Raw genomic sequence first — 23,229 nt, forward strand, 5'->3', positions numbered from 1 at the left:
CTTAAATAAGTGGGACTTCTTAAGTAATCACTGAGGTTTGCATAAAATTTTAACAAAAAAAATCCTAAAATGTACAGAAAATATTTATAAATTATCACTCATGTAAACTGAAGCAAAAATTAAAATATTAGTAAGCTAATTCTAGAACGGTATTAAAAAAGTTTAGCTATCATGGCAAAATTGAATTTGTGCCAGGACTGCAAGTGTAGTTTACAGTTAACAATCAATTTAACATCATATTAAAATACACAAATATATATCTATCTACATATCTAAATAGTTCTGTAGTATTCATCATAAAAATTCTATAAACCTAAGGAGAGAATGTAAATTCCAGAACACAATGAACATAATCTGAAAAATAATCCTACAGTAAATATCACAGTTAATGAAGAAATGTGGAATATACTATAAGATTAAATATGAAAAAGATCAGGTATAATGTAATATTATCTATACTCAATAGAAGGCTAGAAAAAGTCACTTCATGTCTCAGTTTCAACCAATATCTTACACTTCAAAAGAAGTACAAAAAATACAAAATATGCCAAATTTACTAAGGAAATGTTGTAGAACAGGTTTCACACTCTTGAATATCTCACTCACTTTAAGAATATTAAAAAACAAAAAAAATTAAAGCCAAAGAAAGCAATTCACTTATAGGGGAGGAGTTGCAAGCTGATCTTAATTTTTCCAAAGCTATTTTGCTGGCATAACACAATGGAGCTAGAGTTCAGAGAAACACAGTGATTCCCAAGTTTGATTCTCAGTCAAGATGCAATCCATACATAAAGAAAATGAAAATGTTTACAAAAAGAACTCAGAGATCAGAGTCCCTGAAATGATAATTAGAAAAAACACAATAATTATGAAATCCAACCATCTAACAGCTGAGTCAAAAATAATTAATAATGGAGAACCCAGTTTAAAATGACACACAGTCTAACACTGACAGAATGGATATGAGTGTTATAAGCACTAACTATGTAGGCGTAAGTCTAACAAAATGGTGATACTAAGGCAGGAAGGTGAGAGGAAACAAGAGTAATAATTACCTCTCTTGTCAGAGCAATGACTATTAATGTTATGTAAAATCAAAACAGGTAGCAACCAAACAAAACCGAGAAACCTCAGAACTTATTCATAAATTTCTTCTTTTAAAGTGAAGATATATATTGGGAAATATTATTTCTTGTGGTGGACAAGTATTTTATATGGTACTTCTGTATTATTTAATCTTATTTCCTGTTTCTGTATTTGTACACATGAGAGTTTTTAACCTTCACTGTGCAATAGAACCACTTTGAGAGTTTTGCAAAGCTACATATGTGCAGGCAACAATCCAAAAATTCCATGTCAACTGGCCAGAGGTGGGGACATCAGGTTTTTTTAAAGTTTATTTTATTTTCAGTTCCCTAGGTGATTCCAATGGGTATCCAGATTTGAAAATCCACTACTGTGGATGAAAAAGAGAACAAGATATCTCTCTGAATAGCTGAAAAGAATTAGCAAGAACTGCACAGATCTAAGTTACTGAAGAATTAATATTTTGAAGAAACAGCACTACCCAATGCTACTTAACTTGAGCCTTGGAGTCAAACCACTTAGATTCAAATCCCAACCACAACTTCTTCTAGGAAAACATGCTAATCTCTCTGCTTTGTTTTTTAATAATGGTAATAAGAGTGACCTGATCAAGGTGTTTGCTTTGAAGTTTAAATGAACAAATGTAGGCCTTTAATTGGCATACCACAAATGTTGGCTATTATTATTAATCATGGTTTTGTCAAATATCCAATTAGAACTGTGGCTCACTACATTGAAGAGAAGATGATAGCTGAATTTTTCATTTTGTCCTATTTTAAACATGTTTTCCTTCCACAAGGCTGAAAATCCCGTACTAGCTATTTTATAGTCTTGAGTCCCCCTTCCTTCAAAGAGATGAATAATAATTGTGAAACTTTTTAGAGCATTTTGAAAAAAGCTAAACATTAGAAGAATTTATATCAGATACCTAATGTCTGGGACTGTCTGAAGTCCCCTATAATGTTACAGCCAAAATTATGAAATACAGAAAAAAGATGAAGAACTTCCCCTAAATGAATTATCTACACGATAACTCTGAGCATTACAGAAAAGGATGGATTGCTGTCTGCCTCATTCCTTAACTTCCTGTTACAGTGATATCACAAGCATTGATTCTTCTTGGACCATCAGATATGGTAACTGACAGTTTGTCCTGATCATGGGGCTAGGAACAGAAGATGACTGAATGGGAAATCACGGAAGTAGAATTACTGGTAAAAAATGGTAAATTGATGTATATCTATTTACAAACTTGTTCTGCATTTTAAAAATGCTAAATTATATGTGTATATATTATATACGTATATACACACAAATATATATATATAAATAAATCTATCTATCTATCTATCTATATATATATACTGCTTACAATTCTATTTCTTAAACTATTTTTTTAGTTCAGTGAGCAACCAAGAGCTCCAACCACAAAGACAATAGGGTTTTAATTAATCAACTTGTGAAGAAATTGGGAATGACAAAAAATTCTCACCTGCCACCTAAGAGACTAGATTTATTTTCAAGGCCCAGACAGTTGACTTTTTTTTACTAGAATACAACTTACATGTTAGAAGGGATTTGGGCTTTTTTGTTCTCTGTTGCATCTTTAATCCTCATAACAGTCCTAGGCATATCAACTTATGCTTATTAAATATGTGCTGAACAAATAATATATTTAGATGCTTCCATTCTTGTTACAGGTTTTAAAAATGATTATACCAAACTTGGATAAACTTCTTTCAAGTTATTTTATAATCTTTAATTTTATACTTAATACTTTTTAATACATTTGGAATTCATTTATGTTATACAGCATATAGTACAAAGTTAACTTTACCTTAATTACAAAACATCAGCCAACTGATCCAGCACTACTTACCAAATGAATTAATATATTTATTACAGATTTTGGAATGTCACATCTATATTAAATTCTATTATATACTCTCATTGTTCTGAGTCCCCTATTATGTTATACAATTATGAATATTCCTGTTTCTTTAAAAATATTTTAATATTAATATTAATCCCCGAATATTTATTTTTGTCACGTTTTGTCAAATGTTTTCCTTAATTTTTTCCTCTGTATTATTCTTTCCAAATTTTATTATTACAATACCAATACTGGAAAGCTGGCAAGCAAATAAACACTCTAATTTTAGTAGAACATAGTTGTGGGGCTAGGGGTAAGAGGATCATATCACATATTTCAGTAAAATAAAAAGTTACAGAAAAAAGATTACAAATTGAAAATACTGACTTCACAACACCATTAATCACTAAGAAATGCAATTCACACCCCAAATAAAATACTACATCACACACACCTAATGACTCTAGTCCAAAAGACAGTTACAAGTGTTGGTGAGGATGTGTACAAATTAGAGCCTTCACATACTGATAGTGGGAAAGTAAAATGGTACCAGTACTTTCGAAATTTCTCAAATGGCAAACTTTCAGTTATCATATCATCCAGAGATTCCACTCCTGTCATGAGTGAGTGAAGTTGCTCAGTCGTGTCTGACTCTTTGAGACCTCGTGGACTGTAGCCCACCAGGCTCCTCCATCCATGGCATTCTCCAGGCAAGAGTACTGGAGTGGGGTGCCATTTCCTTCTCCAGGGGATCTTCCTGACTCAGGGATTGAACCCAGGTCTTCCACATTGCAGGCAGACGCTTTAACCTCTGAGCCACCAGGGAAGCCCAATGCCATACTCAAGTAAAATAAAAATGTATGTCCATAAAAATCTTTCCATGAATGTTCATGGCAGCATTATTAATAACAGCCCCCAAAATGGAAATAATCAAACTAGTCATCAAATGAAAACTGGATAAAGAAAATGTGGTATAGGCATACAATGGAATATTATCTGTAAATGTCTAAACCAGGAATAAGTAAAAAAAAAGAAAAATCAGCTTCAAAGATATTTGTCATATGATTCCATTTACAGGGAATATCCAGAATAGGTAAATCCATAGAGATAAGAGGTAGCCTGGTAGTTTCCTGGTGCTGGGGGAGTGAGAAGTGACTGCTAATAGGAACATTCCATATGCACTGGGGGATGATGAAGATATTCTATAATTAGATTGTGACAACAATTGTACATATCTATCAACATACTGAAAACTATTGAATCATACACTGTAAATGGATAAATTTTATGGTATTAGAATTATATCTCAATAAATTATTAAAAATACACTTAACATATGATTCAGAAACTCCAATTCTGATATTTACTTCAGAGAAATGGAAACATATGTCTATAAAATACTAGTATATGAATGTCCATAGAGGCTTTATTCATAATAGCCAAAAATGGAAATAATTCATATGTCTGTCATTCAGCTAAGGAATAAAGAAGTTATTATACATATATATATATATATTAGAGAACACTCACTGAAGTCAACAAATTCAAGACTAACAACTCTCCTTTCTCCAAAAAGAAAAAAAGTTCTATCTCTATGTTGTCATTTATCAATCCTTTTACATATTTAAGGGACTTGACACTAATTTCATGGTTCTTGACATTTAAGACCTTAGTCAATACTATACTGACTCAATACTGAGTCAAGTCAGTAGTCAGTTACAGGATTACAGTTTCTACTGCCACAATAAAGAGTTAAGCTGTAAATTATTAGCAGATACATTTTAATATTGATTATTTAAACTAAGTAAATGTTAGGGAGGGCTTCCCTGGTGGCTCAGATGGTAAAGAATCTGCCTGCAATGCAGGAGACCCAGGTTTAATTCCTGGGTCAGGAAGATCCCCTGGAGAAGGGAATGGTTACCCACTCCAATATTCTTGGGGCTTCCCTGGTGGATGCTTGTTAACAACTTACAGCTTGTTACTGCTCTTAAAAATATATGCTCTTGCTATTTACAACTGTAAAATGGTTCTGAGATCAATTCCAACATGAATGTGTATGTATGTTGGGGAGGAGGGTTCCCACACCACCAAGCAATGCTCAGGAGTCCAGTTGGGTGTTCTATAATTCAACTCAATTCCTTCACTATCTACTCAGAGATAGATAAAATGCTCAGACTCACAGGGCTGCCCTTCACTTTAGATGCCAGTCACATGTCCAGGTTGCTACCTGTACTTCTATTCAACTAGCTAAAAATCAGAGGTTCCCATGACCCTTTCCCCCTTCGGATTCAATTTATTAGCCAGAGTAATCACAGATATCAGGGAAACATTTACTCATGTTTATCAGTTTATTACAAAAGGATATGATAAGGAATATGTATGAACATCCAGATGGAAGAGATGCACAGGGCAAGGTATGTGGGAAGAGGGGTAGAGTTTCCATGCCCTCTCCAAGTGGACCAGTTTCTCCATATCTCAGTGTATGTATTCATCAACCCAGAAACTCTCTGATCCCTGTCCTTTTTAATTTTATGGTGGCTTCATTACACAGGCATGCTTAATTTAATCCTGAGCCTCTGGTGATCAATTCAATCTCCAGGTCCTCTCCCCTCCCAGAAGACAGGGGGTGGGACTGAAGGTTCCAGCCCTCCAATCACAAGGTTGATTCCCCAAGCAACCAGCACCACCCTTAGGAGAGCTAGCGGGCATTCCAGAAGTTACTTCACTAACATAACAAAAGATACCCTTCTGTGTCCCTCCACTTAGGAAATTCCAAGCATTTTAGAAGCTCTGTGCTAGAAACCAGAAGGAAGACCAAACATAATTCTTACTATAATTCACAATATCACAAAATATTAGTAGCAGTTTTTGCTATAATTTATAATTTCTTACAACTCCTAATGCTTCATTTCAAATGAAGTCATGTTTCAAGCATAATTCTTAATCTATTTCATTTGGTGATTTTGATGAAAAACAGCCCCTGAAATGTAAGACCTTGGCCAGTATCAGCTGGGCTTTGACACTGGTAGGAGTAGAGCTGACACTCACAGCTGGGTCACGTTATCCTCTTATTGGACACAAACAATCTAACAGAACACCACCGACATACAAGGTCACTCTGCTTCTGTGATGAAGGGAGACAAAACAAGAGCATTTCATAATCCTGCCTAAGCCCAGAACAAAAACAAGCTCATGGTGTAAACCATGAAACATCAATATCCCCCTCTCCTGGTTAATGTGAGCGAACACTGCTTCTTTACCAATTAAAGAATTACCCTCACTATAGTCTTCTTCCATTGGATGAGATTTACTATAACTCATTTATAAGATTTTCACTGTCCCTGAAAACATACAGTCAAAACAAATTCCTGTTTCCTTTGTTGGGGAGGTAGAAATTTCTGTCTATTCTTATAGATTATTCTGGCTCAGTTAAGAATTAATTTGACATGATAGATTAAGAGCAGAAAATCAAACAAAAGTTAAATTACATATATACATGGGAAAGACCCCCCAAAAAACTCACCAAAATGGCTGAAGCCCTCATCTTAAATAGCATCCTCAGCTAAAGACAAAAGAGGATGGCGAGAGAGTCAGTTATGGGAGGTGACATGGAAAACCACAGTAAACAAGGGTAAGGTTTTAACGCAGAGCTATGGTTTTCCAAGTAGTCATGAATGGATATGAGAGTTGGACCATAAAGAAGGCTGAGCACCAAAGAATTGATGCTTTTGAACTGTGGTGTTGGAGAAGACTCTTGAGACTCCCTTGGACTGCAAGGAGATCCAACCAGTCCATCCTAAAGGAAATCAATCCTGAATATTCATTGGAAGGACTGATGCTGAAGCTGAAGCTCTAATACTTTGACCACCTGATGTGAAGAGCCGACTCACTGGAAAAGATTCTGATGCTGGGAAAAACTGAAGGCAGGAAGACAAGGGGGCGAGACAGGATGAGATGGTTGGATGGCATCATCAATTCCATGGAGGTGAGGTTGAGCAAATTCAGGGAAACAGTGAAGGACAGGGAAACCTGGCATGCTGCAGTCCATGGGGCTGCAAAGAGTCGGACACGACTAAGTGACTGAACAACAAGTCTTTTCCACAATAAGTTTCCAGAGATTTGGTCACCTTCCTCCTCCTGGTACAGAAATGGAGACAATCTTACAAATGCAGAGTTCCCTTATAAAGGTAAATGTTTCTCACAAATGGATAACTCTTTTAAAATAATATTCCAAAGAGACACATTTTGGCTTTCCAGGTGGTGCAGTAGTAAAGAATATACCTGCAAATGCAGGAGATACAGGCCATGCAGGTTCAATCCCTGGGTCAGGAAGATCCCCTTAGGAACAAAATGGCAACCCACTCCAGTATTCTTGCCTGGAAAATTCCATGGACAGAGGAGCATGACGGCCAACAGTCCATGGAGTAGCAGAGGCAGACACGACTGAGCAACTGAGCACATATGCATCCCTTGAACCTTTCCCAGTTTACCTAGCTAATGCACAAATCCTGCAATGTCTTTCATAATATCCTTTACTGTGAGACAGCTCGTGATTCTCCATAATGTGTGATCTCCCTGCTTGCAATGAGCATTAACAGGAATTTGTTCAACTAGTGGTCTCTGACTGAAAGGCAACCACCCTGAGTAGGTATGAATATGAAAAAGAGAGGAAGAATGGGGTCTAGGTATTGGGCAATTTTTATAACCTCCATTTCCCTAGACACATGGTTATTGTCTTAGTTTGTACTGATTTATTGAATCACACTGTTAATCCATTGGAAATGGTTTAACTATTTGTTCTCACATTTGCTTAACTGCTTGACATTTCTCTGAATTTAGTGCTGAGCTTTACACTAAAATCATGACTTATAAATACTGACTGTCACATTCCCAAAATAAAACATTCAAGATAAAACATTAAAATGTCATATGATACCATTTCTATTGTCTGTGTGCATTTTAGCAACATTGATGAAAAATCAGTTAGTTCAGTCACTCAATCATGTCTGACTCTGTGACCCCATGAACTGCAGCATACCAGGCCTCCCTGTCCATCACCAACTCCCAAAGTCCACCCAAACCCATGTCCATGGAGTCGGTGATGTCATCCAAACATCTCATTCTCTGTCATCCCCTTCTCCTCCTGCCCTTAATCTTTCCCAGCATCAGCGTCTTTTCAAATGAGTCAGTTCTTCGCATCAGGTGGCCAAAGTACTGGAGTTTCAGCTTCAATATCAGTCCTTCCAATGAACACCCAGGACTGATCTCCTTTAGGATGGATTGGTTGGATCTCCTTTGCAGTCCAAGGGACTCTCAAGAGTCTTCTTCAACACCACAGTTCAAAAGCATCAATTCTTTGGCGCTCAGATTTCCTCACAGTCCAACTCTCACATCCATACATGACCACTGGAAAAACCATAGCCTTGACTAGATGGACCTTTGTTGGCAAAGTAATGTCTCTGCTTTTGAATATGCTATCTAGGTTGGTCATAACTTTCCTTCCAAGCAGTAAGTGTCTTTTAATTTCATGGCTGCAATCACCATCTGCAGTGATTTTGGAGCCCAGAAAAATAAAGTCAGCCACTGTTTCTACTGTTTCCCCATCTATTTGCCATAAAGTGATGGGACTGGATGGCATGATCTTCATTTTCTGAATGTTGAGCTTTAAGCCAACTTTTTCACTCTCCTCTTTCACTTTCATCAAGAGGCTCTTTAGTTCTTCTTCACTTTGTGCCATAAGGGTGGTGTCAGCTGCATATCTGAGGTTATTGATATTTCTCATGGCAATTTTGATTCCAGCACGTGCTTCCTCCAGCCCAGCGTTTCTCATGATGAACTCTGCATATAACTTAAATAAGCAGGGTGACAATATACAGCCTTGACGTACTCCTTTTCCTATTTGGAACCAGTCTGTTGCTCCATGTCCAGTTCTAACTGTTGCTTCCTGACCTGCATACAGGTTTCTCAAGAGGCAGGTCAGGTGGTCTGGTATTCCCATCTCTTGAAGAATTTTCCATAGTTTATTGTGATTCACACAGTCAAAGGCTTTGGCATAGTCAATAAACTAGAAATAGATGTTTTTCTGGAAGTCTCTTGCTTTTTCAATGATTCAGCGGATGTTGGCAATTTGATCTCTGGTTCCTCTGCCTTTTCTAAAACCAGCTTGAACATCTGGAATTTCATGGTTCATGTATTGCTGAAGCCTGGATTGGAGAATTTTGAGCATTACTTTATTAACATGTGAGATGAGTGCAATTGTGCAGTAGTTTGAGCATTGTTTGGCATTGCCTTTCTTTGGTATTGGAATGAAATCTGACCTTTTCCAGTCCTGTGGCCACTGCTTAATTTTCTAAATGGCTGACATATTGAGTACAGCAATTTCACAGCATCGTCTTCAGGATTTGAAATAGCTCAACTGGAATTCCATCACCTCCATTAGCTTTGTTCGTAGTGATGCTTTCTAAGACCCACTTGACTTCACATTCCAGGATGTCTGGCTCTAGGTAAGTGATCACACAATCGTGATGATAAATATTTAATGCTAAATATTAAAGGGCTAATTTGAAATGTCTGGGAAAAATGTAAACTTCTTCATAAAGATTAACTGTTTTCTGGTTTAATGAAGCTGAACATTCGGCACATTTGAAACAATCAATACGTACAAATTTAAGACCTCAAGACCACATTAGTTTTAAGAATAGGGAGCATTATGATAAGACCCATACAATCTCTCAAATATGTACTGAATATTGTTTACTTTGGGCTTCCCAGGTGGTGCTAGTGGTAAAGAACCCACCTGCCAATGCAGGAAACATAAGAGATGTGGGTTTAACCCCAGGTCGGGAAGATCTCCTGGAGTAGGAAATGGCAACTCACTCCAGTTTTCTTGTCTGGAAAATCCCATGGGCAGAGGAGCCTTGCGGGCTATAGTCCAAAGGGTCGCACAGAGTTGGACACAACTGAAGCAACTTAGCATACACGCATGCATTGTTTACTTAAACTAGCACAAAATAAAGAAATTAGGGGCACCTTTAGATGGTACATAAAATACAATTATTGCCAAACATACTTATAACTCTGTTCCACTAAAGTAAATAGAATAAAAAATTATATTTTTCATTCACAAGAACTACAATTGTTACTTCATCAAAAAATGTTGAAATAAGCATGGCTTAAGTAATAAGACATCATTCTGTAGAACAAAGCTCCTTTGAACAGACAATTCAAAATGCTCCAATTTGTGGATTTTGTTGAAAGTGTAGCAAAATGAAAGTACTTAGTCCTGTTAGAAATTACACTTTATGCTACAAAATGGTCCATTGCTGCTCTCAAAATCACCAGGTGATTACAGGATGATAAAATTCCCATTAGCAATCAAATGTAGCAGTTCAAGCAAAGGGTCCAAAGGGATGACATAGGGGATACTTGATCATAGGCCTGATCTACTGAAGAAGATACTATCATTAAGGTGTAAAATACAGTTCATCCGTGAAAGAACCTCAACTAAAGTGTTAATGATAAAAGGGCTTAAGTACATATAATACAAAGCATTACTGGGAACAGAAGGCAGAAGGATGAGTGTATAAAAGCAAATTCACTATCTCCTGGCAAGCACTAAAAAGGTCACTGATATACATGAGACAGGTGTCCACTTATCACTTGAAAAACGCTTTTTGACTTTTACAACACTTAGAACAAATCCTCATGTGTTAGGGATTTTCAAACACAGAATGGGCATGTCTTTTTTATTTCTTTTTTAAAATAGTGGCTCCCAGAAACCATCTGTAATTAGAGAATGAACGTTTTGAAACTCCAACGGACTGCCTGGTAGCATGTGCTCTTGGACAAGTTAATAGCAAGTCCAGGGTTAAGATATCTCAGTGTGCTCTCAGTGCTGAATTCAGGTGCCCTGGCCAAAAGCATGTGGCTATGGTACACTTCAATCCATGGACTTGCTGCTGCCAGACCAGATGCCTATTTTATCATAGGAGTCACCAGCTCAGCCATCTTGCATGACTCTCCAAGACTAGAGGAATGAAATCCTAAAGCACTACTCTGATATTCATAGCTTATCAGGTGGCTGGGGTTCTAGGTCATCTGATTCCAACTTTACTACTCACTACTCTCCAACATGCCTTCCTGTAGCAAGAGGAAGATTCCCTATTCGTCTTATCCCTCTCCATTCCATCATAGCAAAGAAATTCTAATGAGAGAGTGCAGCAAAGGAAATCATCAACAAAATGAAAAGACTGAATGGGAGACCTACTGGATGGGAGAAAATAATTGCAAATCATATATCTGATAAGGGGCTTATATCAAAAATATATATATTAAAAAAAAATCCATACAAATCTTTGGCAAAAAACAAACAAACAAACAATTCCATTGAAAAATGGGCAGAAGACCTAAATAGATATTTTTCCAAAGAAGGCATACAGATGACCAACAGGTACATGTGCTCAACATCACTAAAGTGAAAGTGAAAGTGAAGTCGTTCAGTCATGTCCGACTCTGTGCGACCCCACAGATGGCAGCCCACCAGGCTCCTCCGTCCATGGGATTTTCCAGGCAAGAGTACTGGAGTGGGGTGCCATTGCCTTCTCCAGAACAGATATGCTAGACTATCTCATTCTCAATCCAGAGAAGCAAAACTAGATTCTTAGCTATTATTTATAAAAATTTCAAATTGCTTATAAGACCTAAGAACAAAATTTAAAAAAACAAATACAAGAAAACATGTCAGTAACTTTGAATTTCAGGAGAATTTCTAAAGAAAGGGAGAGGTCACCCATTAGTCATGAATGTATAGTAATATAAACATTTTGTAAGGCAGAATTTTCTGTGAATAGTGATAAAGCAAATAATACTGTGGGATGTATATATATATGTATATATACACAAAATATATTTGTAGTTTAGTCTTCGTTATAAAGAATGCTACAAGTTGATAAGAAAAATTCAAACAAAATAATAGAAAAATGGGCAAAGTACATGAATAAGTATATCACAGAAGAGGAAATCCAACTGGCTAACAAGCAAATGACAAGATGAAACTATTTTTTACCCTTCAAAGTAGAAAAACAAAGTAGTAAAACCATCATGAGAACACCCAGTCCTGGCAACATCACTAACCATCAGTGAAATGCAAATCAAAATTACAATGAGATATGGCCTCACACCTGTTAGAAGGGCTACTATCAAAAAGACAGGAAATAATAAGTGTTGGTGAGGATGTAGAGAAAAGGGAATCATGGTGCACTGTTAGTAGGAATGTACACTGACACAACCACTATGTAAAACAATATACAGGGTCCTCAAAAAAGCTAAAAATAGAACCATCATACAGTCCAGCAAGTTCTCTTCTGGGTATTTATCTAAAAAAATGAAAATACTCCTTTGAAAAGATATATGCACTCCGCTGTTCACTGCAGCATTATGTATCATATCTAAAACATGGAAAAACCTAGATGTCCATTAATGGATAAATGAATAAAGAAATTGTGGCATACACACACACACACATACACATAAAATGGAATGTTATTCAGCCGTTAAAAAAAAAGAAAGCTTTCCATTTGTCACAACACAGATGGGCCTTGAGGATATTATGATAAATTAAATAAGTCAGACAGAGTAAGACAAATACCATATGATCTCCCTTATATGTAGAATCTAAAACAACAAAAACGATAACAAAAAACAAACTCATGGACACAGAAAACAGACATGATTACAAGAGAGGGATACGGAAGTAAAATAAATGGCTGGTTTTTGTTTTGTTTAAATAAACTGATTTTTTTTTTTTTTAATACTAATGACAGAAATGTAGCAGACCTGTCCTGAGGTGAAGATACTGAAAGAAAGACCACAGCAGATATCTAATAAGCATACAACCTGTCATGTCAGTTCCAATGCTAAACTCTCAAGAGTTTCTGAGAAATCCATAATCAACTAAAATACTCTTTATTTGTTGTCTCATCAGGTTGACCAAGGACACACTGTCCTTAAGTTTGACTCTACAAGCTGCCAACTGATCAGTTTACCCAAAAAGTGTGTAAGCAAGGCCCACTATCTATTCTCTGCAAGGTTTCTCCTTTTCAGTTTAAATATTTCACTCCACATTCTTCCTGAATGCATGATTTCTGAGAAGCTGGATATAATTCTTATCTTTGTCTGTCTACAGGTTAGGTGTTTTTCCTTTGGCTTTTTTTCAAGATGTTTTCTTTAATTTTTCTACAATTTGAATATAATATGCCTAGGTATAAATGTTTTGGGACATTTACCCTGAGCTTCCCGGATCTGTGGTGTGATGTCTGACATTAATATGGGGAAGTTTTCAGTCATTATTTTGTGGTGACTCAGAAAGTAAAGAATCTACCTATAATGCAGGAGACCTGGATTTGTTCCCTGGGTTGGAAAGATTCCCTGGAGAAGGGAATGGCAACCCACTCTAGTATTCTTGCCTGGAGAATTCCATGGACAGAGGATCCCTGCAAGCTACAGGCCACAGGGTCACAAAGAGTCAGAGATGGACATGACTGAGACACTTTCACTTTTTTTTCTTTCAGTCATTATTTCAGTTCAGTTCAGTCGCTCAGTCATGTCCGACTCTGCAACCCCACAGACTGCAGCACGCCAGGCTTCCCTGTCCATCACCAACTCCTGGAGCCTTCTCAAACTCATATCCAGCGCGTTGGTGATGCCATCCAATCATCTCATCCTCTGTAGTCCCCTTCCCCTCCTGCCTTCAATCTTTCCCAGCATCAGGGTCTTTTCCAATGAGTCATTATTTACTTCCAAGGAATTTTTGTATATAGAAGGGATTTATTTTTCAAATATAATTGGTAAATAAATACCGTTCTATGAACAATTTAAAAGCAACGATTGCTTGTTGTGTTACTATGGCCTAACTGCTTCATCCCTTAGAGTGCATCAGAATCACATGGCAGGTTTTTTAAAATACAGATTGCTAGGCCCCACCCTCAGAGTTTCTTAATCATAAGGTGTGAGGTGCAGCCTTATCCATCTACCCTCCACAATACCACTGCACCAAGTTGCAACCATGGTCAGAATTTATCAATGGAGTGGGGATGAGTGGAGCATCAATGTTGAAAATTTTAAATCTGGGATACCGAGTATGACTCTTTTCTCAGTCCAAATTAACCTAAGTGGAGTCCTTCACAGAGCTCCTTCTCATGGACCTCCACAGTTATTAACCAGGCCAAGCTGTACTCAGATGGCAACCCACTCCAGCCTTCTTGCCTCGAAAATCCCGTGGATGGAGGAGCCTAGTAGGCTACGGTTTACAGGGTCACAAAGAATCGGACATGACTGAGCGACTTCACTTCTTCACTTCACACAATTAACACAGAAAGTGTTCCCTTCTAACTCAACCATTCAATCTGATCTCCACATTGGTTCTAGAAGGTACACACTAGTAGCTTAATATATACTCAGTTGTCTGGAATAGGATAGAGAAATATATAAAACCTGAGTGTGTCCCTTTATGCTCTCATTCTTTCATTCATTTATTTAATTTCTCAAGCAGTATTTGATATCTTTTGTTTTCCATGCAATTTTCGGAGAAAGCAGCAGTGAACAACAAAACAGAAGAGGCTGTTTCTGTTAAGAGGCTAACATTCACCAGGAGGAGGCAGGGTATAAATATTACTGGGGATCAACACCATTGAGAAGAATGAAGCAAGAAAGAAAAGGACTGAAGGAGGTACTAATTTAGAGAGGGTACTGGGAAAGCTTCTCAGATAATATGATATTTGAGCAGGATCTTGAGTGAAGTGGGCAAAGGAATCGTGAAGATATGCAAGAAAATAAAGCTCCAAGCAGAGGGAACAGGAAGTACAAGGGCTTTGCAAAGGGATGAGACTCAGTGTTTTAAAAAGCAGAAACTAGGCCAGTGCCCATAATGCTTTATTCTAAAAAATGCAGCAAACTCCTTGAAAACAACTTGTGTATACCATTCTGTTGGTAAAAATAGAACCATAATAATTTTATAACAAAAGAACATATTCATTTCTAATACATGTACATATTTTATAACACTATGGTTAAAGTGTTACTCCTCAGTATTCAAACTATTTACACCTTGTTTTTTTTTACATTTTTGAACAGGTCAAATACATGTTTATAAGATGTGAATCTTATTAAATTGCAGTTTCAAGGGAAATTGCTTGATATTATCAGCATGTCAATTGGAAGGTAATAAAATATTAATGTTTACTGTTCTCTAATACTAATGTATCAATATATCTTTTTCTATCTTGATGTCATTATGTTTACAAAGTAATGCCTTTAAGTTGGGAGCAACTGTAATTCAAAGTCTCATTTTAAATCACACTTTTAATCTTTTCTAGCTAAAGTTTAGATTAAACTCTGAGGATTCTGTATAAAAACATAAAACAAAACCCATTCTGAATATGAATGGTTTGTATATACTTGGAAGAAGGGAGCTGAATGAAAGTCAAAGAAACAACCAAAGTGCACATGTCGTTTTCTCAAGACAAGCAATGCTTATGATGAAGAAAAGAATGCACAGCTATACTAGCCAATTGGAAATATTTCAAAGAATGTAAGGCTCTCAGGGTAGAAATGTATAAAGTCTTATTACTCAAGAGTAGAACCAGGGAGTGTCCACCTGAACACTGAAATAGGTCTATCTATGATCACGTACTTGCCTTGGTCTTGGTATATGGACCTAATATGACCTATGCTATGCTATGCTAAGTCACTTCAGTCGTGTCCAACTCTGTGTGACCCCATAGACGTCAGCCCACCAGGCTACCCTGTCCCTGGGATTCTCCAGGCAAGAACACTGGAGTGGGTTGCCACTTCCTTTTCCAATGCATGAAAGTGAAAAGTGAAAGTGAAGTCGCTCAGTCGTGTCTGACTCTTCGTGACCCCATGCACTGCAGCCTACCAGGCTCCTCCGTCCATGGGATTTTCCAGGCAAGAGTACTGGAGTGGGGTGCCATTGCCTTCTCCGTAATATGACCTACCTCCTCAAAATTCATACTTAGTGATTTCCAACATGACCATCACAATGAAATAGATGTAAGACACTGTCTAGTCAAGTTTCACTTGATCTCAACTAATAACGTACAAAGTTTCAGTAGTGTCAACTAAATTTAATACTTTATAGAGTTGAAAATATCATCAGTGTTATTAAGGCAATCTTTCATTTCTAGAGCATTTCTACATAATTTTTATCATTTATTCTTCAAAATAAATTAAAGATGCATCTTTTATTATTTCCATTTTAAATGTGTTGGGCCCCAGGGCAGGCTGTTCCAAAATGTGCCTCGATGCATACTGATTATTCTGAATTCAAATTACTTAAGAAACAGCCAATGAAAGAGGGACACTTTGATCCCCCCACCGCTTGTCTCCCTGCAAGCAGAAGGTAAATCCTTCATGTGTAAGATGCTCTCCCTGCCTCTACCCACACTGTGTTCAGATTCCTCACTAATTAAGGACCCAAAGCCTAAGTTTCTTTGTCCTGTCAATTCCTCACAAATTTATTGCTTCTTTGTCTAAAAAGTATAAAAGGTTTGTGCTTTGACCACTTTTTAAGTCCCATTTCTATGAGACCTTCGTACATGATTAAATTTTGTTATTCTCCTGTTAAATCTGTCTTGTGTTAATTTTATTATTAGTCCAGCCACAGGAATTCAAGACAAGTAGAGAGGAACTTCCCCTTCCCTGACACATGTAAGGAAACTGGTCTTGAAAATGTTATAGGACATCCTACTTGTAGAACAGAATACATGCTGCACTCGGGCCTAGAATCCATGGATTCTGTGTTCAGTTCTATGGCTCCTTCCATATTCTCAGACTACAATCTGTGATCATTAAAGCAAAAAAAGAAAAATCTCACCTTTTTGACAGTTTTTCCAAATAACATGTCGGGCATTCTCATAATTTGTGTTCATCCAGCTAAGCAGAATCCTTTCAGGATCAGAATATATGTTGCTGGATGCAAAATAAGCATTGACTTTTGGTGAATTTTGCATATATACAGGGGGCAGATTATTGATGCTATATGGTACAATTCGGGATAGTACCAGAACCTGAAATTTGGATAAAAGAGAAAGAGATAATTTTTACTACTGGAATGGCAAAATAAAAATTAGTATTTAGAGAGTAAATACTACCAAGCAGAGAGTAAACAGACACCACCAAGCAATTCTCTGCCATCAACTGGATGTCCTACAGTTCAACTCAAGTCTGACACCATCTATGCAAAGGGTACATCAGAGCCCACAGGTTAAGAGAGCTGTCTCATAAGACTGTCCTCCATTTCAGATGTCCATCACAAGCCCAGGTCACCTGTGCTTCTGACTAATGAGCTATCTGCTGGAGGTTCCAACAACCCCTTCTTTGGGTTCAATTAATTTGTGATTACAGCTCAAAGAACTCAGAACTAGTTTATTACAAAGGATATTAAGTGACAGGAATTAACAGTCAGATGAGGAGATACATAAATAAATCCTTGGAAACAAACTCTTAATGCCTAGTAATTTGTACCACATTAAAAACCATCTCAAATCCTATAGATATATGTACAGCATATCCAGGACATGGAACGCATAACTTGATGTGTCATTTGAGCCAGTCGTTTAAAATGGAAATGGATATACAGAAAAACATCAGTGCTATGAAAATATTATTTTTAATCTCACTGTTATTGGAATAATGCATGAGAGTGACCTTCCCTGCAAAACTAGTACATCTCAACATTGGAAAGAAGGCTGTTGAATTCACAGAGGTCACAATAAAAATATTTAATTCAGTAGTGCTATTTTGACAGTGTTCATAACTTTTTTTCTATTTCCTTTTACACTGTATTCATGACAGAGGCATATTTTTAATCCCACATTTCCCTATGAATAAGAGTTCATTTGCAACACTTTTTCTTCTTGTGACCAATGACTCATTCTCGAGGAATCTTACAAATTAATCTTTAAATAACAAAGGATCACTCTACATAAAGCATGGACTTTCTCTGGCAAAGAGAAGAAAATGTCATCATATACTTCTTGCACATACAGTCGACCCTCCATATCCACTGGTTCCCCATTGTGAGTTCCACATCCTTAAATTCAACCAACCACAGATAGAAAATATTCAAAATTATTAATACAAAAAGCAAAAAATTCAATTTGTCCCATGCTGACAACTATTTATATAACATTTAAACTGTATTCACAACAATTTACAGAGCATTTATATTGCATTAAGTATGATAAGTAATCTAGAAATAATTTTAAGTATATGGGAGATTTAAAGTATATAGGAGAATGTGCCTGGGTTTTATGCAAATACCATGCCACTGTATAAAAAAGACTTGAGCATGCTCACATTTTGTTTTGTGGGGGATCCTAAAATCAATCACGCTTCAATATCCAGGGGTGACTATATACTTATTACAGATGTGGAGAGTTATTCATATATTCCCTATACATGGCTATATCCAAATAAACTGCAATATCTGTTACCGCATGTGAGAATAATTGTGTTTCCACATTGCATTCCAGTGACATTATGGACCACTCCTGCAAATCTATTTAATAAAAGAATTTCACCAATTTTGCTTTCATGCCAGTAATATTTTATTGAAGCTCATTTAAAATACTCTTCAGCAATATGATCCCTTTTACCATTTTTGTTTGTTTTCTACAGAGGTATATAATTCTGAATAATGTTTCGGTATAATTGGTATCTTGCCTCCTTTACTAACAAATATTCCTATTTTATTATAGGGAGATTTTAAATTGGTTTGGGGAAAATGTGTTTAATTAACCAGAAAAATCATTGCTCTTAGTTTAAAAATATCAATATATTTGACATAACTGTGTACTATTAAAAAAAAAAACAAAAACCTTTCTGACAGATAATACACTGGGAACAAATGAATAAACAGTATGCTATGCTATGCTAAGTCACCTCAGTCGTGTCCGACTCTGTGCAACCCCATAGACTGCAGCCCACCAGGCTCCCCCATCCCTGGGATTCTCCAGGCAAGAACACTGGAGTGGGTTGCCATTTCCTTCTCCAGTGCATGAAAGTGAAAGTGAAGTCGCTCAGTCGTGTCCGACTCTTAGCGACCCCATGGACTGCAGCCTACCAGGCTCCTCCATCCATGGGATTTTCCAGGCAAGAGTACTGGAGTGGGGTGCCATTGCCTTCTCCTGAATAAACAGTATAATTAAACTTATTATTCAGTTATTCATCTGATCACCTTTTTATTTTCCAGTTTCTTTTGTAGAAATATGACATTCAATTCTTATAGCACATACAGATTCATCCTTTATAGTACATAAAAGCCCTCTTAATGTAATATAGGTTTATATTTAGAAGAGCATTCTGAGTTTAAGTGTTTCTCTTATTGTTTTCACCTCTCGTATGCTTCAGTGACCCATTTTTTAGCTATCAACACATTTTTGTGAATTGGGAATATAATGCAAGGAAATAGCAACAACTAAACATGCAAATTCAACAAGCAAAAATAACCAAATGACATAAAATCAAATTGGTTAAGACAAGCTATATTCTGTTATCTAAACTATTAGCAAAGAAGAAATGACAAAGGCATTCTTGAAGTGCACGTATGACCTATAGGAAAGAGACAATTAAAAACTAAAGGGATTTGTGTGAAAACCACAGTCTTCTATTTCTAACTTGTGAAACATCTCAACAACACTGCTTGCTTTTTTTAAAGTGAAACTGTCAATCCACTACTGATTTAATAGAGTGCTGAGAGCTACATGCTTCAGACACAATCTATGGAGAAACACTGCTCTGCAGATGATCTACAGGGCAATCATCCATGCCTATGAGTCTATCACTGAATCAGTGAAGAATCTAAACTACATGCTGCCATTCAAATCAGTTTCCAGACAAAAGGATCAACCCATCTGGTAATTATACATAGCACCATGATACAGCAGGACCAAAATTAATTTATCATGCTCTCTTGCTTGTCCCTCTGTCTGCCCTGAACGAAATCCTGTTAACATCCCTTGTCTTGTCTTTCAGTGACTGGGAACAAATTCCACTCAGTCACCCAAGCCAGAAGCTCACTGTGGTCTTTGACTCCTCTGTCTCCTTCACTTCCATAAGTTATTGTCATTCACCAATTCTTGATTTCTATGCCTGATATTTATGAAAGCTGCTCTTTTCTCATCTTTCCTACTACCACCAGTATTCTCAGTACCATCACTAGTCACAATAGTCAAAACATGGAAACATATATGTCCATCAACAGATGAATAGATAAAGAAGACATGGAATATTATATGGAACACAGTGGAATATTACTCAGCCATGAAAAAGAACAAAATAATGCTATTTGCAGCAACATGGATGGACCTAGAGAGTATAATGCTAAATGAAGTCAGGCAGAGAAAGATGAATATTAGATAATATTGTTTATATGTGGAATCTAAGAAACAAATAATATAAATAAACATATTCAGAACAGAAATAGAGCCACAGACATAGAAAACACGCTTATGGTTACCAAGGGGGAAAGGGGAGGGAGGGGAAGGATAAATTAGGATAGGATTAACATATACACACAACTATACATAAGGTAGATAACCAACAAGGACCTACCGTATAGCACAGGAAACTATACTCAATATTTTATACTAACCTATAAGGGAAAAGAATCTGAAAAAGAAATTATATGTGTGTGTGTGTGTGTATGTATGCATGTATGTGTGTGTGTGTGTATGTATGTCTGTGTGTGTGTATATATGTGTGTGTATATATATATAGATCTCACTTTGCTGTACACCTGAAACTAACACAACATTGTCAATCAACTGTACTTCAATAATTAAAAAAAAAATTCCCAGTTTCCATAGTGTACCAGAGTGATTTCTATAGAATGCAAAACTGATTATATCAATCTTGTGTTTAAAATCCTTCAAGATTTCTGTACTGACCTTGTGCTAAAATCCATGAAGTTCAGATGCCTTAGTTTGACTTATGAAGTCAACCACGATCTATTTTCTGACCGTGCTCATAGTCTACTCCTCTTAGTCCCAGCCATACTGTGTTTATTCCTCAGAATATACAATGCTCTATCAAACCCCAGGCATTTCCACTTTGAATTTCCGTTAACTTGAAAAATGTTATTGCCCCATCCTCCAATAAAACTCATCTATTACCTCTGTCACACAAATTGTATAATCTTTCTCTCTAACCTATGCCTCACCTTGCCTGCCAAATCCTCCTCATTGTTCAGGGCTCAGTTTAAATTCATCTTTTTCCTAGAAACCTTCTCCAAGGCACAGGCAAGTTAGGTTCCTTTTTATGTGTACTCATCCTTAGTTCTTTGGGTTTACCTTGTCATAACATTTGTCATAGTTTCTTGTAATTGTATTTATTTAATTGCTCACACACTCCAGGACACAAAATCCTTGAAAAGACAGGCTATATCAAGTTTACTTTTATACCCCCAGGGTCTAGTATAGTACCTGGATCATAATAGCTGTTGAATAAATTCATTCAACAAATATTTGCTGAGCCTCTACTATGTAGCAGGCACACTATTAAGTTTTGAGTTCACAAGTGATATGTGGTATCTAAATTCATAGACTTTTAGTTGGGGAAGATGGGTTAAATGAACTAGACATATACATGAATGCATGCGGGAGTGAATAAATGAATGGGTGAGTGAAAGAAGCCTACAACCAAGAGTAGGACTAGTTTGTCCATAAACTATATGCAGCTTTTCTGTTTTGGACTTGCTCCTTTTTATCAGTAGACAAAATTATATATGATACAGCGTGGAGTTAAGAAAGTAAAGAAGATAGCTTTTTTTTTTCCCCCTCCAAATCTATCTTTGGGTGAGAGTCACTAATACCCCCATCATTCTTGTGGGAATTACTAAAAAAAAATACAGGATTTCTCCTCTTGACATCCAGCAAGATAGACAGGGCAGGTTGCTGGGGGAAGAAAAGGTAGAGATGGGGGAATAACTGGGAATCAAAGAGCACAACGAACTCTGTAGAGGGTAGGCCTAGGGGGCTGGCTGCAGTGGAGGAGTTCAGAGTGCCAGAGGGCAACAAGAGGGGCCTGGGCTCTTGGGCCTGGGCTATTGCTCCCCAGTAGAGAACAATAAGGAAGACAGCAGAAAACTACATCAGATAATCTTGGAAGAAAGTATGTATGCATGTTAGCCTTTCCTTGTTTCTAAACTGGGGATTACTGGTCATGTATGGATATGAAAGTTGGACTGTGACCAACTGCACCCTTGAAGTTAGGTGCAGCAATATGACCAAATTTTGCCCAGTGGAACATGAAATGGAAATGATGCCCTTTGCAGATGATATCCTTAAAAGGTATTTACTTGTCTTCTACTCTTTTATCTGCTCTTCCCTGTTCTGAGAAATGGATCCAGAAATAAAAGTCCAGTACTGAGGATGGAAGAGTCATCTACTATTTCTAAACCACTTCTCCACAATTTCATGAGAAAGAAAAATAATTATTCTATCTTATTTGGGCCACTGTGATTTTTACAGCAGGATTACCTATACCTTAACTAATACACTATTCCTATAAATCAACCAAAAAAATCCCAAAACAGTTACCTTGTATATCTGAAGGAATACATCAGTCCATGATCGTTTACTCCAGACTTCAAAATCTGTCATATCTATAACAACAGAATGCTTTCCCTTAGGTATGTGGGAAAACTTGGCTGAGATAGTAGTGGAAGACTATAAGAAATAATATATTAAAATATTAATTCCAATGCAAGGGAAATGTAAATCCAAAGTTTTAATTACTTAGCATATATATATATATATTTTTTCTTTTTATAAAACATTTACATGTCCTTTATACCCATTCATCCAGATTTCCAACTCTCCATGTGCCAGTAACAGAAACTATCAACATAGACAGCTTTCTGGAACTCACAGCCTCTATTTGAGGTCATAGAGTTACTCATTTATTGTACCTGATAGGTCACTCTGTGGCAACAGTGGCAGTTCAGTGAGTCCAGTCACTCAATATTGTCTGATTGTTTGCAATCCCATGGACTGCAGCATGCCAGGCTTCCCTGTCCATCACCAACTCCTGAAGCTTGCTCAAACTCATGTCCATCAAGTCGGTGATGCCATATAGATGCAAAATTATTCTGAATTCTGAACCCCCCAAAGAGCCATACCCTTAGGATGAAGCCACTGGAACTCAGCAGAGTGCTGAAGAACAGGCCTCTGGATCTTGTGCTAACATAATGT

At 36.9% G+C, this 23,229-nt stretch overlaps 1 protein-coding gene across 4 annotated transcripts in view; it reads right to left on the reverse strand.

Annotated features, from left to right (window-relative positions):
* Window positions 1–23,229, reverse strand: part of CFAP47 (cilia and flagella associated protein 47) — a 485,875-nt gene that overhangs the window by 284,366 nt on the left and 178,280 nt on the right. For all 4 annotated transcript variants that reach the window (XM_061410459.1, XM_061410458.1, XM_061410460.1 and 1 more), the window contains 2 exons: window positions 22,576–22,704; window positions 16,851–17,043 (listed from right to left, as the gene is read on the reverse strand). In XM_061410459.1, coding sequence (XP_061266443.1) covers window positions 16,851–17,043; window positions 22,576–22,704 — 322 coding nt within the window. The remainder of the gene's footprint in view (window positions 1–16,850; window positions 17,044–22,575; window positions 22,705–23,229) is intronic.

Source organism: Bos javanicus, chromosome X (genome assembly GCF_032452875.1).
Source record: "Bos javanicus breed banteng chromosome X, ARS-OSU_banteng_1.0, whole genome shotgun sequence".
Classification (NCBI taxonomy): Eukaryota; Metazoa; Chordata; class Mammalia; order Artiodactyla; family Bovidae; genus Bos; species Bos javanicus.